Raw genomic sequence first — 17321 nt, 5'->3', positions numbered from 1 at the left:
CAAATGTAAAATTCAGATACTTGTATGACTTTGGTTGTTCCTTTTGGTGTTTGGGCTCTCATCAGTTATTGTTTTTTGTGATGTATGTTAAATCGTCGTTTCTTATAGTGTTTATCTTTTTCTTTTAGCTAAAAAAAAGAAGTTGAATCCAATACATTTAAATAAAACAAAGTTTTGATAGAAGTTAATTGGAAGAAATTTCCACTTTTTAAAGAGAAGAATATCATAATCATTAGTTGAGACAAATTAAGCTAAAACTCAGATTGTTACTCCCCCGCGCAACTCTGTAATTATTTGATTGTAACTTGAGTTATAGACGTCATATTTAGGAATGGTAAAACATTGAGATAAAGGCTTTTCACACATACTTAAAGTGTTTTTTTTTATAATAATATTTCCCGTTTGGTGCCACCTTTTGTTTGAATTCATATCAGATTTAAGTTTCTTACAGTTATAGCTTCTTTTTAACATTAATATTAAAATTCCATCTACCTATTTCACTTGTTGCACCGTGTGAATGCACTATCACTTGTTTAGGTTAAGGTGAAAGTTTGTGTGATACATTATTTATATAAAAAAAAAGTTTGTGTGATACATTATTGATCCTGCCCCCTTCAACAATAACCATTCATATTTTTTGCATGATTAAGAACCAACTATTTGTTCTATTTTGGCTCTTATTCGTTTGTTGGAGCAAGTACCGAATATCTGAATGATTGAGTTGTGCCACATGAGAAAAACCAAATTAAGGAAACCACAAAAAGTTATGGCTTGTGTATGCCGACTTTCCCTCTTTCCTTTGATTGGAACCCACCAATTTATGGATATTCCATTTTCATGCCCTTGCCGTTATCTATTTCATTTGGATAGAATGTTCAACTCTTTCTTCCTCTTTTTTTTTTTCCTTTCCTATGGTTAATGTATGTTGTTCCATGTTTTTTTTTCTTATGTCGCAATTGTGTCCTTACCTCTTGATAAATGCTTAGTTTGCATAAAATGCTTTCTATTTTAGATAAGCAAATCAGGGGGAGAAAAGAGATATTTTATATGTTCACATTGCAAGTAGAACTCAGAAAGACATTATCAGCAAACGGTTTTATGTTAATGGCATTCATGGCATGTTCCTCTAGGATACAGCTATAGTACTGGGCAAGAAAAGAAAACTCTTGTTAACATGACTAGTCATTTACAAACATAATATACTAGTGTGATCTAAACCAACCACAACCTGCAAAACCAGCCAAAAGAAAAGGGAATATTTGAAACCACACCATGAAAACCAAGATCAAGGAAAACAATCAATTACACCAGAATCATGGCCACCAATCAAATACCCCTATCATCTTATTACAGAAAAGGGGATAAGAGAAGGGGAAAAAAAATCTCTAGAAACTGAAGAATCAAGGTTTGGTTCAAAAACTGTGCAGTTGCGTTAGCATGTGAACAAGCTCATCACTAGAAGGCCTATCTGCAGGCATATCAGAGAGGCATGCAGCAGCAATCCTAACCGCCATTAGCATCTCATCTTCCTCACCTTCTTCCCCTAACATGCTCTTATCTAGAGCTTCGTGCGCCTCGCCCGCTTGCTGCAAGTGTCTCAGCCAACATCCCAAACTTCCCCCACTGGCTGCTTCTCCAAAGAATGGATCTGTAGGATCCTTACCAGTTAACAAAACACCTAGTATCATGCCAAAACTAAAGATGTCACTTTTGTCAGTGTACCTGCTGAAATTGCCAAAAAACACCATTCAATCTGAATACCATGAAGCTCCACATATACAAGAATGGAATGAAGTTAAAATAAACATCTTATTGGCAATACCATACCCATATATGCAATGCCATCAATCAAGCAATCTTTTATTGTTATTACTTATTGCTATTGATATTGATGCATCCAAATATACACCACTGAAAAACTAGAAGTATTCCAAGTTAAATTAGGAAAAAAAACCTTTGTCAATTATTATTATAATTTAGTTGTGGTCTCACTCACCAATCTAGGTTTAGTAGTTTGCAGCATGTGAACTATAAACTATATTATTCATTTGGACCAGACTTAGTGCCAACTGCCTAAGGTCTAAAACTTGACATCAGGAAGTAATGGGTAGTTACAAAAACAAATAGCAAAGTCTTTATTAAATAATACCAAATTCAATCAGCAAATGATACAATGACAATACAGATTACAGAATAGTAATTTCGTTTCAAAACAAGAGTCTTTCATTAGGGTACTACAAAGGGGGCAAAAAACCAATGAGGTGTGGAGCTTTTGAAAAGGTAACGAATCAAACAAATTCCCAATATCAACCACCTAATTACCCTATTGGTGTAAAAAAGTGAAAGAACAGAAACAGACCAAGTTCAAAACACTAGTGAATGAGTATGATTGAAATTTGTCTTACCTGCAATTATGGAAACATTCAGGAGGAGTGTAGAGAGAACTTCCTCCATCCAAATTGGGTAGAAGTTTAGCCAACCCATAATCTGCCAATCTAGGTTCAAACTCAGCATCCAACATCACATTTGTGGGCTTCAAGTTGTAGTGCAGAATCTGAGGCACACAAGTGAAATGAAGATACTGAAGACCCTTCACCACACCAACAGCAATCCTGAGCCTAACTTCCCAACCAAAGGGCAACTCATTCTCCCTCACTTTACTCAACACATCAGCAAGACTCCCAGTGGAAACATAATCATAAACCAATGAGAACCCATCAGGCTCACGAACATAGGCCCTTAAACTCATCAAGTTCCTATGCCTAAGGCTTGCAAGAAGCTCAAGCTCAGTTTGTATCTGCCTCTTCACTGATTTTCTCTTAGCCTCCGGGGAATTACTCTCAAAGGGTGTTAGCCTTTTGACTGCAATAGTGAGTCCATTGTCAAGCACAGTTTTGTAGTACTTCCCATTAGGACTCGAACCGAGCAAGTGGTTTTCCTTTGCCAAAGCTGATTGGAGTGTCATGGGGGCAATTTTGGGGGAGAATATGACAGGTCCCTTGAGGATTGGTGTGCGGTTCAGATACTGAACAACACAACGAACCACAAGTGCAAAGAGAGCAGAAGAAACTAGTCCAGTGACTGCTCCTAAAACCATGCTCAAAATTATCTTCCTAGGGTCATCCTTGTATCCTGATGAAGATGGTGGTGATGGTGTTGACCTAGAAGGTGAGGGAGGCTCAGAAGAAACATGTTTACTCAACCTTCCTTGACACTGCATAGTGTTGTGGTGCAAGCTGAACAAGAAGAGAAGAAAAAGTGGCTGAAATGCCAACAATTCCCTTGCAAGAGAAGAAAGGGTGTGCCTTTTCCTAAACATGAAAGCACAACACAAAACAAACAAAGCCACAACCAGAAACCAATCTCAGAAGCTCCAAAATGAGGCATGAATCACTCACATGCTCAAAACCCCCATCACCTCAAACACTTGGAAACAAGACCAAGAAGAAACTTTTATACTTGATGCTAAAATGGGTTTTAAAAAAAAAGTTGCAAGCATAAGCATAAGGCATAAGCATCTTCCTCAACCTTTTAAACCCAAAATCTTCACAAGAAAGCCGTCCCAAAAAAGCAAGCAGACATGTTGTCGCCGAATAGTTTTACATTTATTCCACCAAATCCCATCTTTTTCCTCCTCTCAGCACCCATAAATTTTCCACCTTCACACGAATCAGAACAAGAATTTGAACCTCCAAAAGAAGAAAAAAAAAACACCCTCCAAAAAAAAACCCACTATTCCGAGTTGCCAGCGGTGACTAACAAACCCAACCAAAAGCAAACTAGACCCAGAAACAAGTTGCAATCTTTTTCCTTAGAAACCAAACAAAAAGTCACAAAGTTGAACAGAAATTGAAGGGGCATGGACATGTGGTAGTAGTAGTAGTAACCGAAACTTGAACAACAATAACAGCAACTAAGAACAGACACACACTCATAAGAAAGAAAAAAAAAAAAACGCTCCTCAGAAACTAAACTGCAAAGTGCTTAAAACACAAAACACAATGACAGAGTCACGCACACAGCATGCAGAGTGAGTGAGAGTGATTCAGTGATTGTCTCTTTGTTTTGTTTCTCTCTCATCTGATGACAACAAACAAAGAGCCATACCTCTTCTGCGACAAAAACTGGTTCCCGCCTTTGTGAGTAGCCAGCACTCAGGACACAGTACTATGTGGGCCCCACATTTGGTCCGAAAGAGAAACATCGAAATCCGTGAGAGGGAGAATGTACAGTTCGTCTCGACCGTCTGATCTCATCAGACTGCATCTGGACCGTTGAATTAAGGTTGCATGGGAATTTGTGATATGCTATATGAGTGAGTGGTTAACAACTCTAGCGATTGGTATGTTTGGTGTGTGTCATTAATAAAGTTATCTCTTTTTCGATAGAATAATTTGCTTTTAATTACTACTTACGTTTCAATTTCAAATAATAATACATGAATGTTAATTAACTAATATCTTTAGGATATTAATAAAATAAAAAATATTTATTTTAAAGATTATAAAAAATTGTGTATAATGTAATTTTGTGTATCTTAATAATTTTTTAACTAATATCTTAACAATATTTTTTAGTATTTATAATTCTATATTTGCATGCTTTTACTTTTCCTTCTTTCTTTCTATCTTACCTTTTCTTTTCCTTTTTTTTTCTCTGTGATAGGTGGAAGTTGCTAGGATTAGGAACGCCTTTAATAAGATTTTAATCAAATTTTAACTTTCAAGTTCTCTCGTGGAATAGGAAAAATTCTTTATGACATTTTTGGATTGTTTTTAAAATTTAATAGTCAAAATTAATTTCTCATTATACCCCTTAAATTTAAAAAGAAAATGAATCGAGAGGATAAGATTAACTCTTCATATTAATGTGATATAGGAATAGGAGGGTAGTGCAATTGAATGAGTGTTGCATTGAATAAAAATAAATCGAATTATCTAAGCATAATAAATGATTTATTCGAGTCCGAGGATCTAGCACTGTGGGGTGAGTGAATGAGCAAGCAATAATAGTATGAATAAATTATCATGATTGTTTTGTTCATTTGTGGCATGAGACATTTTGAAATCAGAAATAGTAAGTACGTAGATTTTAAATTACTAGTATAACCCAAATCAAGCCTTTACAAATAATATCCATTTGGTAAATTACTAGAGTTAATTATTATAGCAAATATACATTTTAATACAAAATATATAGCTAAGATTAACTTAAATATATATTATAGCTATATTAAATGGTTTAAAACTATTTCTTTCAAATTTTAAAAACAGACATATAATTGGATACAGTCAGTTCCTTTTTAAAAAAAAATAATAATAATAACCTAACAAAATGAAACCAAGCCAAATGCAACAGATAATTCAGATTGCGAATTTCACATATTTGGTGCAACTATCATTTTCATAAAAATATTAATATCGTTCATAACTATTTACACAAGGCATTGTATGTTTTGACCCATTAGTCATAAATTTATACTTGAAAAGTGGTCTCGAGCAAGGGAATAGAATTGTGTGAAAATGACCTTGACCTTTCTAAATTAATTTAATTAATAGTTAATCAAACTCTTGTACCAAAATTTATGCTTAAATCACACGCTAAATCATTGAGTCATTTTCCCTGAAAGTATTCTCCACAATGCTTAATTTCAGTTTAGGTAAAATTTTCCAAAAAAAAAAAATACTGAGAAAAAAATAAAGACATATAATAAAAAAGAATCTCCCACAAATTAAAATCAACTTATCTAACTCAAGTTTTAAGAAATTCTCTTATTTAAATTCTCCAAAAGTAAAAATACATAATTTGATTTTAATTTATTTGCCTCTCTATTTTTTCCCTATAAGTATTATTTTAATAAGTTTATACAAATTGGAATTATCAGGACCATATTTAATATAAGATTTCGTGAATTGTGGTCTTATTTTATAAGTATTCTCTTTATTTTCTTAAAATGCCAGAGATATTAATTTTGTCCTAAGATATTAACGTCACTTTTTTTCTCTTAATAATTGAAAAATGATATTAAAATAATCTTTTGCGTGCAATACTTAAGATGGTAAATCGTATCATTTTTTAATACTGAAATTTTAAATTGACGCTAATTTTTTCAGTAAATCAAATCAAATTACTATTGTTTTTATAATTAAAAAACAGAATTGATGTTCATATTTTTCAAAGACCAAGTTAATATCACTTGTATTTATTTGAAAGATTAGAAATGTATCTATCCTCTAAGTTGTGGTCTCGTCATTAGTCATAACCCAGTTCAACAGGGCCCACTTCAGGTGTTGTTACTCTGTCAGTAATATCAATAATTATGTTGAGGTCACCCGTGACAAAAGTTGAGTTTTAGTTGATAGCTGTGTTAACGCAACATGAGTGTTGGCCACTATAACCTACAAGATTCCTCACGGTTTGTTTTGTAGATAAAAAAATGTTTGTGTAAAACAGTGAAAATTCCTATTATAAGACTACAAAATATCTAGACCTTTGATTGTTGTATCTGTGCAACAACTGTGATTCTTTATTGTTGGATACGAAAAATACAATGGACACTTCCACCCAATTCTTGAATTTACCATTGCAAACTGGGGGTCAAATGGACCACTTCACTTTTTGATTCAATTGACCAAAAAATTCTCAAGCCTTCAACATGGTGCCCCACGCCGTCTTTTCAACACCGAAACTTTATATGATTACAATAATTTGGGTTTTTCTTTTGGGAGGGGGGTATTTCTAAAATAGCAGGTGATTGATAGTTTTCTTTATCTTTTTGCCTTTGAAAGTATATAATTTTTTTTATCAATATAAATAAATAATACATCAGAACATTAGAGAACTAGGGACATGGCATCCTCAGCACATGTCCCACCAAGTAATCCCAAAAATACAAAAATGTAAATTACAGCCACAACAACACCTTCACAAAAACCAATGTACACAACATACACAAATCCCTAGCCTAATGCATCGCAGCTTCACCTCAAAAGTAAACAAAAATACACAATCATCATATTACGAAGTGCAGGCTGGGTGCTACCAGTGCAGCATATGCATAACTCTTTTACTAAGACCAATGTGGCCATTTTACAATACAGATCTTAGCACTATTTTGCACATGACTAAGGGGCAGGCATTTCAACCTACCTCTCTCCCTTAATCCCTCACACTAGTGACATTTACTTAAAAAAAAAAAAAAAAAAACCAGCTTTTCAATTTATGAAATACAAATTTACATAATCCAATCTTCCATATTTTATATATGTATTATACTCCGAGGTTTTTGCCTATCACTCTCATCCATTAGAATCAGTCGATGGAGCATGGACTTCTCTGTCACCGCCAGCATTTGACTCAGCAGCAAGCTCAATAGGGGTTCTTCCCTGCTCATCCACAGCTCGAGGATCGGCTCCCCTGCATTTTTAAAGATTTCAGTGTCATTCAATGAACCATGTCTTTAAAGTAAATTCAGAATAGGTGACCGAATGGTCATTAAATGTAATTATAAGAGTTAAAGCTGACTATTAAATTGTTGAAAAGAACCAGATAAACCATCATATAAGTTAACATCAGACTCACCTAGAAAGCAATAATCTTGCAAATGTAGATCTTCCTTTGAGAATACAGCGATGTAGAGGTGTTTGACCTCTCGAATCAGTTGCATTAACATTTGCACCATACTGTAGGAGGAGCTCCACCATGCCAATATCTGCAGTTTCACATGCGAGATGAAGTAGGGTGCACCCATCTAGATTGTCCATGACCTGGCCTTCTTTAGTGGAGGACCAGTCCAATGTGTTCCCTGCTAAAGTAGAGCTGTGATCATGGCTAGTCTGCTCTTGTAATAGCATTACTTTGGCAAGGGTTAAGGAGCTGCTGCATGTTGGCTCATAAACAGCATTAACATCAACATCAGAATTAACAATGTAACGGTATACAGCTTTTTTATCGTTAGCATGAACAGCCTCCCAGATTTGTTGTGCTACTAAGAGACGGTATTGATTGTCCTTTGGCTTGCGAACAAAAAGCTTCTCAGCATACTGCCATGAAAAAACAAGTGGTTCAGGGAGTATGAAATACAGCAATTAGAAGGTAGCATAAAAGGCTCAATAGTAAAAAAAAAGTAAATACATAAGCACAGTTAATATAGTAAATATATCTCCAGGTGCTAGGCCTTACTGCCCAAAATGCAAACAAATAAGCTATGCATTGCTGTATATAAATCATTAACCAAAATCTCAAGTCAAATGGAAAGCACCACCTCATTCATACCCTCTGGTCATTTTAAAAGCTAATTAAAGAGTATGCTTTCATCAATAAATCAAAATTATAAGCAGTCAGCAGTGACAATTTAGTCTCCAAGTTTTTGCACTAGTTTTGTCTGGGCAATATATCCAATTATCATTGAGTGCTGCTAAAGAGCTTAGACATGTGATGCATCACTTTCATTTGATGCTTAGGTAGGAATTCTAATTGTGAGAATCCTACTTTCTTTTCTTTTTTCTTCAGCTTCCTCAATCTAAACTCTCATCTGGATTTATTTGAGGCATATTACTTTAAATTAGACCAAAATCATCAAAACATTCTTCCTCTTATTCCCTAAATCTCACCCTTTTACAGGTCTTTTAGAAAAAAGTAGTTGAACATTTTTCTCTGTTATAAGGAGTTGAAGTGTACAGGCAGAGTATAGTCATACCTTTGCATGGATGAACTTTTCCTTCACAGATAGAGAATCAGATTGACAAGGTTTGGTGATGAAGAACATCATTGGTTTATCAGACTTGCTTAAGCTTCAAATTAGTAGAAGAGAATATCAGCAATACTTGTCAAACAATAATAATAGTAATAATAATGGGTCTAATGCAAAGATATAATAATGGGGATTCTTTACCCTGTAGGGACAAGATCAACCTGAAAGGCACTTCTTGATTGTAATAATTCCTCCCAGACTGAGTTGGCAAAAGTATTCCCAAGAGACTGAAATAAACTTATGACAGAAGGTTCCCACACTTTAACATCCAATGTAAGAGACCTGACCTGTAACAATAGAGAAAAAGGAGCGAGATGATCAATATATTACTGCCTCATCACAAAATAGAAGTGACAGCTAAAACTTAAATATATAACCAGCTAAAACTTCAATTGCAATCTTCATCACAATATTAACCTCTAAGTTACTATATATAAAAAGGCACTTATGAAGTGGGTTGCATTTTATAAAAACATCTATGAACATTTGTGTAGTTTATTATAAAAGTTAGATTTCAATGATTTTTCTTTTATAAAAAAGAATTTATCAGAAGAGAAATAAAGAACAGGAGAATCAAAAGCCTCCTAAAAGAACAAGATACAAGTAAAAAAATTATCAACTAGGCCAACAGTGGCTCTTCAACCACAGTTATTTCATAAAGACAACCAACTGTTTTAAATTACATAATTTATATCAACTCCTTTTTCTTTTATTACACCATGCTCATTGTAAAGCATCAAATTATATTCAAAAGTAAACAAATAATTTGCAGATATAACATAAACAAGGATCAAGAGAGTGGGCTTGTATGGTCTACCTTTGATATGTGGACACCAAGGTTACGATGTACACCAGAACACTCAATGCAAACAAGAACACCAAGATTTAGCGATGCCCAATCAGGTTCAGGAGCTCCACAATCGGCACATTTATCATTCCCACAAACTCTTCGCAGTACATCTATTGGCTTCTCACTTTTAGTGCAGGATCGCTGCTGTTGCAAACTTCTTGAGGGGCGCTCCAGATACGCAGAAGTAAAACTTCTATCTGCTGCACATTCTTCAACAGCAGAGTGATCAAAATCTGAACTTTCAAAAGAACTACTCTCACTGGTAGACCTATGATGACCACTTCCCATTGGGCTTGCAGGCAACATCTGATAACAATTGCAAATTGCAACATTAATCAAATTGACTTAAATTTTATTTCTACACGATCACCAAAAGTTCATGGAAGTTACCCTATCAGGAATCTGAGAACTCAGTAATGAAGCAATAACACCAGTGATTTTTTCAATCCAATCCATTTGGTCCAGCGCACTCTCTGCCTGCACTGACAAGCATAATTAAGGAATGAAACTATAAAGCTTTAATCACCATCCTTGTATGAATTAAAAAAAAATCCAAAAAACACATTAAATAACCTGCAAAGTGTAGTTCTTTGTAGGTGAAATGATCCGGAAGCAAAACCTCAAATCTGATTGGTCAGCATCTACTTTAATTGTTGATGTAAGCAAGTTCACAGTGTGATGAGCAACAGATTTCTCATCATGTACTCCACCGTGATGATGAGAAGACAGCCATCGACTTAAAAGTCCAGAACCAAGCTCAGAACTATTCCTCTGGCCAGAATGTTGACTACTAGACCCCTACACATGATAAATAACCACAAAAATGAGGTGAAATTTGTTATAAAGATGCAATTATTTTTTACAGTACACTTCTTACAGATGATTTGCTGCACTGTTTACGGTAGTAATACAGCATTCCCCGACTATCAAGAACAAAAAATCTCCTTTTCCAGTCCCCCCTTAAGTTTGAGGAACGCTTTGAGAGATAACCTTGTCGAATAGTTTGAACCTAAAATGATGAAAAGACAAGAATATTATAAAAGTCAACCACTAGGAGAAAGTAAATGTTAATAACTTCAATCAACAATTTCCAGGCCTCAATTCAACCTTTCCCTTGGCAGCAGATTGCATAACTGCCTCTATCATCTTATGTGAACTTCTACCAATGGCTTGTATACCATCTCCATTAGGAGACCCATTAGAACCATTAGAAGCCCACCTACTCTCCCGATCAATCTGTCGTTTGTACTCTTGCATTCTTTCATTTAGGGCTGCCTGCTCATAATTGGACCTTTCTCTTGATTGTTGAGCATAAGTCAAGACCTGCAAAACAACTAGCCTGGAGTGAATCAATTTATTTTCACCGACTCAAATGTTTGCCAATTAATCACCCTCAATGTACCACTTGATAAATGTTTTTATAAATGACATGTACTTCTAGAAACCAAAAAATGAGTGTCTAAAGACAAAGCTGATTCCAAACCTGGTTAATATATGGCTCCATTTGGTGCAACAATTCATACCCCTACAAGTGAAGTAAATTTAAGATGAGCAAGTTGAGACAAAGAATGTGAAAAAGAATAATTTAAGCAATATGTCTACCTGTTTGAAGTAACGAAGATGTGCATCCATGGTCCCACTGACTGCTTCCAAAAATTCAAATCTCTTCTTTGCTTCAACATTTGACAAGGCAGTAACCTGGACCAAAGACTCTTCGAGTTTATTTGTGAAAACATATGTCATGGTAACAATAATTATTTGTGCTTCTGATCAAATGAATTTACTAACCAGATTAAACCGAGCTTGCTCAAATGTAGATCTTGCACTATGAAGCTCCTGAAACATCTCCAAACATTTGAAGGATTAAAGAATCACATATACCAGAGTGAATCTAAGCTGAACAAACACATAAGACACACAAGGGCCTACCTCTTCTAGGGCAGTAGCTACACCAGTTTTTGTGCCTTTTCTTAGTGACAGAAACCTTTCACGAGTCTGCAAGAATAGCATATTTTCCAATCATTAGAGAAACTTCATTTTGCAGCTTCTAACACTGTTGGCTCATTATCATAGGCAGTATGCTTAGCATCCATATTGCTCAAAGCAAGAGGAATCTACATGGGAAAATTAGAAATAATTTCTGATTGAGAATGCACCTGGTCATAAATAAGGCTAGCCTTGTCAAAGCGTTTCCGTGCTTCCTGCATTAAGAGAGGATCCCTTAAGACATAAACTAAGTGCATAAATTGCTCACAGAAATTTTAATGTTGGAAGTAAACATCAACTATCCTCATTATTAGGAGATATTTAGAGTCGATATTACCAAAATAAAACCATATATAGCCTAAAAGTTTAAAATGCTTCCTATAATCACACTAACAAAATCATAACATGGAAAATGCAACCTAAATATTTAGCTCATATTTAAAATGCAAAATCTTAAAATATTGATACTTGGGAGAGAAATTTAGCTCATATGTAGCATCCTGCTGTTTTGTTAAAAGAACCAAATTTTGACAAGCTTCTACAGGAGTAACATCTCTCCAAATTTTTTAATAGAATCTAGAACAAAAACAGACAATAGTAATACTCTTTTCACAAGGGCTTCAAGAAAATTCCTGCTCGAATCCTAAACCTGTGCATGTTTGGATTAGCTTATTTTTCTTGGCAGCTGCCTGGCCAGCCTGCTTTGCAGGCTTATTTACCGTAGAAATCAGTAAAAATAAAGAAACTGAGAATGTAAAGGAGAGGGAAAGAAGGAGAAAAAAAAAGTAGACCTGTAGGCTGCAGCTCACCACCAAATGACACGTCAATAACAAAAATGGGTACTGGACAGATTTTAAAGATATATAAATAAGGCGGTTTATTCTTATAATTTAAACTCTCCCAAACATCCTAGTAACTAACCAAAGAAACGAAAACCAATTAAGAGCAAAGCAGGTTATAAATAGAACTAAGTCACTCAAAAGAGCCTATCACTTCACAGGTTTACACACTCATACTAGAAAAGTATATCAATTCTCACATCAGTTTTGTACACATCTAACTGACAGGGTAAACAAAAAATATTACAATAAATTTTTTCTTTAGAACAGAAAAAATAAAAGCAAAGAAAAACAGTACCTTGACCTCTTGTAAATCAATATTGACAAACTGAAGCAATCTGTCATTTAACATGTGCTCAACCTGACAGGAAGAAAGCAATCTATGTTAACAGTGTAGCAGACATCGTGTTACCAAGAACTGATGGATAATGGCCAAAATCCAGGATGAAACTTCCAAATAGCTAACTGCTAAACTTCATAATGGGAATCAGCTTCGAAGTTGTATTCTTTTCACTTTGACGTATGTATTGGAAATAGATCATAATTATTGATAACTAATTTTTCCCCTTCTTGGAAAGGAAGAAGTTCATTAAGATAAAAAAAAATGATACAGAGAGATTGGAGTAAAAGATCATCCACTTTACATCTCTCTTAAAAAATGCATCATTAGGAGTCAGTAACAACTAGAGAAGTATTAAAAAAGCACTTACAAGTACAACACAATGGTTTACCTGTGATCGAAGGACTTCCTTATATGTCCCAATTTCTCTTAAGGCTATGGTGAATTTGGTCATAACAGGGCCTGGAATAGAAACTCAATCATAAATCATTTCATCACCATTAGACTTTTAGAGTTAAAGGTAACATACAGACTTAAAATCAAATTATGAAGTCAGTCCCAAGCACAGTCAGTAGTCACTAAATTAGAGAGAAAAACTGCAACCAAATTATCTCAGTGAGAATTGAAATTATTAGAATGAAAGTATTAAAAGTCATCGTTTTTATGATTGACAGCTCATCTGGGATGCTAAAAATGGAAACATAATCAACTACCAGGAGGAACAGAGAACCTTTCATCAACCATCATAAGATTGATGTAAAAGGGGAGCATACCTCCAAAAGCCACACTGATTGGGTCATTATGCCCACCACCAAAAGTTTCCAAGGCACTTGCAAATGCAATATCTCCATCATAGGCCTCCCCAAGTCCTTCACTGGAAAGTACAAAGGTAAAGCAATTAAAGTCTATAAAGAAAATACATATCTAACATCTTCAAAATCAATATTCAATATGTTATGATAAGCTGTGAGAAACTCCTAACAATTTATAAGAACAGGGAGAAAAAAGCACTAAAATTTTCCTTTGGATGATTGACAATGATTGTTGTATAAAAACAATAAGGGACATCCACCATAGAGGATATAATAGTGTAACCCAAAAACTATTAAGTAGTTGGATATAAACGTTCTGGAAGATAAAAAATACAGGATGCTTTTGAAAGGAGGGGTTCAATACAATAGGCTCTAACTTGGAAATAAAATGCTATCTATTTTTACATGACCCATTAGCCACTTTCATGTAGAAGTTCTTGCGTTTAATTCCAAAGGTTTGGCACAACTATGACAGTTAAAATGTTGCATTACCACGCAGCTTATGCTGTTTTTTGGTTGAAAGGGAATGCCCCTATATACACAAATACTTTTCTGCCCTTAAACATGTTGCCACATATGATAGTTTTCATGCTACTCTTTGGTGTTCTGCTATATTGATTGCTTTTGCTGTGATTTATTTAGAGCCTCTGTCGAGGACATCTCACCCTCTTCTTTTATCTCCTCTGCATTCTCATTATAAAAACTATTTTTTCTATCCAAAAGACAGTATATTTGAAGCTGATTTCATCTAATCATGAAGAAAACAAACCATAAAAACTGAACTAGAAAATAACAGAAAAAAGAGCTAAGCTAATCCAGAACTAAAAACATTTGAAAAGAAAAAAAAAATGATACTCAGAATAATTGAAAACTGCAATTTGCATGGCAGAGATGCTTTCATGAAAACAAGGATAAGAGATATTATGTGAGCAATTCATCATGTTCTCAAAGGTTCATGGCTTTTTATTAATAGGAGTTAATAATGATAAGATCCAACGACAAGGAAATACATACGTGTATTTTCTACATCCTTTGTAAAATTTTAAACTTCTCTCTCTTAAAGATTCAGCACTTTCCTCCATGCATTGTATCTGTTCATCAAAGAATTCAAGGATAAACAATCTTAGGATACATCAAATTGGTTAAGAGAGAACCTACCAATCAGTATTATATGAAACTCATGAAACAAAAGGAAGAAAGTGAAAAGACCCGCATCTATGTTGAATGTGGCACAGCAAAACAAATTACCACACATGCTATGCAAAAATAACAACAACCTCAAAGAGAAGAACCACTAAATTTCTATATTTACGGAGAACTCCAGTTATCATATCATTCAACCAACAAGCAATACACTATTTCAGAATCTTCGAAAGACCCTCAAATGGTTTATTAGAGCATAAAATATTATTACATTTCAGAATCTTCAACAGAACCGAATAATAGAGAACAATGGATTGTTTAGTAAAAGAATACCAATATGATTTAACATAGTAACAGGGAAGAAATTGTTAAGCTGGTGAAGTAACCAGAGCAATGCAAACACAATCTATATAAGAGTTTCACAAAAGGATGAGTTTAGTTTGTAGGTGGGGGGGGGGGGGGGGGGGGGGTTCTCTTTTCTTTTGTTTTTATATTTTAAGAATATACTTATGTTTGGCATATCAGTAGAAGATGAGGAAGCTTTCTTGGAGCAATTTCTCCCCAATTAGGGTTTATGTTGCTTGACAGTTGATGCCTCTCTCTCATTGCTCACCCAAGCTCTACCTAAATCCCACCCTTGATGCCTGATCAAGTGTGCCAACCATCCTGACTAACCTCATAGACCAGCAAACTGTGAATTAATTCACTGAGATTCTCTTCCAGATTCTGGAACCTTCCCTCTCCATGTGTGGCAGTAGTACATACCATAAATCTATGAAGGGAATCACCATGCCATAACCCATTACTAGAAAACAGAGAATCCCATGAAGGGAACTACTTGTTTCCCTCATCTGGGATTTCCCAGAATTACAAAAAGAACCCCTAGGATTCCAAGCATAAACCAAGCTAGAAACGCCATTCAAATTTCAGAATATTCACATTCCACTTGAAAAGACCACAACATGCACAAAATCACGCTTGCAGTTCCTAATATGTTACTCAATAAACCACTAAAACCACCCGATCAAGCTCAAAAACAAACAAAACCCTGCCCTGTGCATACATTACACACACCATCAAAATTAATTTTCAGCAAATCCAAAAAAAAAAATCTAGAAAAAAGAAGAGCGCGTGACCTGCTTGCGGAACATAGGAGAGTCATCGAGCTTAGCGAATTGCATTTTTTATTCGAACCGAGGATTCGCACGTTGTTCGTGTTGGAGTTGGTCTAAGAGTAGGTATGGTTTAGCATTATCGCGCCATGAATGCTCGATCTCGGAATCGAAGTCTCGAACAGCAACACGACCATTTGCAGGGCTCTCAAGCTCACTTCGATTTGGTCGCGAACCCAAAACCCTAGCGCAGAGACAACCTTGGAGTTCGAGGTTGCATATGATTTTGATTTTGATGTGTGTTGGGTATTATCACTTCACTATTTGTGTGTTGGTGTCACTGCTTCTTCTTCTTCTCACTTCTCAGCAATAGAGAGTAAAAGTATATTGGGAATTGTTTAACGAAAATTTTCACTAATTCAACCAAAATTCTCGAATCCCATGTGTGTAACAGACACTCACTTGAACTAAAGTCACACCCATTGAGTTTCTTTTCATGCACCTTTCCCTTTCTTGCCCCCTTCTTTTTCTTTTTTATCTTTCCCTTTTCATTTTTTTCGTATTTTAAACTTAATATTATAATACCCTACTACTAATTATCATCACCTTCAAGAACCAGCTTAGTAAGTGTTGTCAAACTTGAGTTTTTGGGTACACAACTTTATTGAAAATCTGGATAAAGATTTTTATTTTCTATCCAATTTGAATAAGATTTTTGTTTTAGAAAAATTATGATATGTTTGAGTAAGAAAAAATCACTATCAATATGAAAACACAAAGATTTTGTCCCAAGATTTGAGACAACAAGTAGTTAAACTAAAACAATTTTTACAATCTCATTGATCAATGTATAGCATGGTGAGTGAAATTATTTATGTACTTTCCGTATTCAAGACAATAATTTTAAGCCTTATTGTGGCAATTGATCGACTTATTAGTTTATATAGAATGATGAATTGGATTCCTTATAGTAACTTTTTACTAGGAGTTAAAAGTGATAATTGAAATATTACTGTAAAGAAAAAACAACGTTGTACGCTGTCGTACGAGACGAGAAGAGAACGGCGTTATTATTCTAATTCTAATCTAATTGTTGTATTACACCTTACCAGACAAACAAGGAGGCCTTGTTTGATGGGTTGTGTTGGAGCACGCGCTACAGCGGAGCGTGGGATTATTATTAATTGTTTCATTCAACTGTGAAAGATGGAATGGTTTGTGGGCCAAAACTCAGTTTCCCTCCATTTCCTCGACCGTGGATGGGGCCCACTCTCTCTTCCCCCGATACATCCTCGCATGCTCTTCAACAATAATATTCTTCTTTTTTTTAAATCAAATTATGTTTTCTCTTTCTTTTTTGCATTGTGTTATTGCTTATTCTTATTTTGGGTATGCAAGAAAACTCACAAATAATATTGAAGAATAATTTCAAACTTGTTTCCTGGGATTCATATATGTTATATTCTATTTTATTTTATTTTTCATTC

At 34.8% G+C, this 17321-nt stretch overlaps 2 protein-coding genes across 3 annotated transcripts; both read right to left on the bottom strand.

Annotated features, from left to right (window-relative positions):
- Positions 1-1080: 1080 nt before the first annotated feature.
- LOC102664172 (inactive leucine-rich repeat receptor-like protein kinase CORYNE) lies at positions 1081-4130 on the bottom strand. 2 transcript variants are annotated; one of them, XM_006602941.4, is made up of 2 exons: positions 2406-4130; positions 1081-1725 (listed from the first exon to the last, which is right to left on the bottom strand). In XM_006602941.4, the coding sequence occupies exons 1-2, from the start codon at positions 3317-3319 to the stop codon at positions 1413-1415; spliced, it is 1227 nt and encodes a 408-aa protein (XP_006603004.1). In that variant the 5' UTR covers positions 3320-4130; the 3' UTR covers positions 1081-1412. The 2 variants fall into 2 exon arrangements, with proteins under 2 accessions (XP_006603004.1, XP_006603005.1); XM_006602942.4 differs by having other exon boundaries at positions 1081-1722; positions 2406-4118.
- A 2631-nt stretch (positions 4131-6761) lies between these two features.
- Positions 6762-16701, bottom strand: LOC100789134 (ADP-ribosylation factor GTPase-activating protein AGD3). The gene is made up of 19 exons (XM_006602940.4): positions 15859-16701; positions 14594-14670; positions 13541-13641; positions 13159-13229; positions 12726-12788; positions 11759-11803; positions 11532-11597; positions 11391-11438; positions 11205-11300; positions 11086-11127; positions 10710-10925; positions 10480-10611; positions 10176-10400; positions 9993-10079; positions 9570-9908; positions 8894-9039; positions 8699-8792; positions 7582-8042; positions 6762-7416 (listed from the first exon to the last, which is right to left on the bottom strand). The coding sequence occupies exons 1-19, from the start codon at positions 15901-15903 to the stop codon at positions 7299-7301; spliced, it is 2472 nt and encodes an 823-aa protein (XP_006603003.1). The 5' UTR covers positions 15904-16701; the 3' UTR covers positions 6762-7298.
- Between the last annotated feature and the right edge of the window lie 620 nt (positions 16702-17321).

This window comes from Glycine max, chromosome 18, assembly GCF_000004515.6.
Source record: "Glycine max cultivar Williams 82 chromosome 18, Glycine_max_v4.0, whole genome shotgun sequence".
NCBI lineage: Eukaryota > Viridiplantae > Streptophyta > Magnoliopsida > Fabales > Fabaceae > Glycine > Glycine max.
Note: the sequence above shows the minus strand (reverse complement) of the source record. Positions and strands in the feature narration are given on the sequence as shown.

Excerpts from the sequence above, each read along its gene's own strand:
- LOC100789134 (XM_006602940.4), bottom strand. The coding sequence starts at position 15,903 with ATGCAATTCGCTAAGCTCGATGACTCTCCTATGTTCCGCAAGCAG. Across the intron at positions 10,401-10,479 it reads AACAGTGCAGCAAATCATCT|GGGTCTAGTAGTCAACATTC; the intron begins GTAAGAAGTGTA and ends TATCATGTGTAG. Across the intron at positions 7,417-7,581 it reads GCAAGATTATTGCTTTCTAG|GGGAGCCGATCCTCGAGCTG; the intron begins GTGAGTCTGATG and ends TTAAAAATGCAG.
- LOC102664172 (XM_006602941.4), bottom strand. The coding sequence starts at position 3,319 with ATGTTTAGGAAAAGGCACACCCTTTCTTCTCTTGCAAGGGAATTGTTG. Across the intron at positions 1,726-2,405 it reads GAATGTTTCCATAATTGCAG|CAGGTACACTGACAAAAGTG; the intron begins GTAAGACAAATT and ends TGGCAATTTCAG.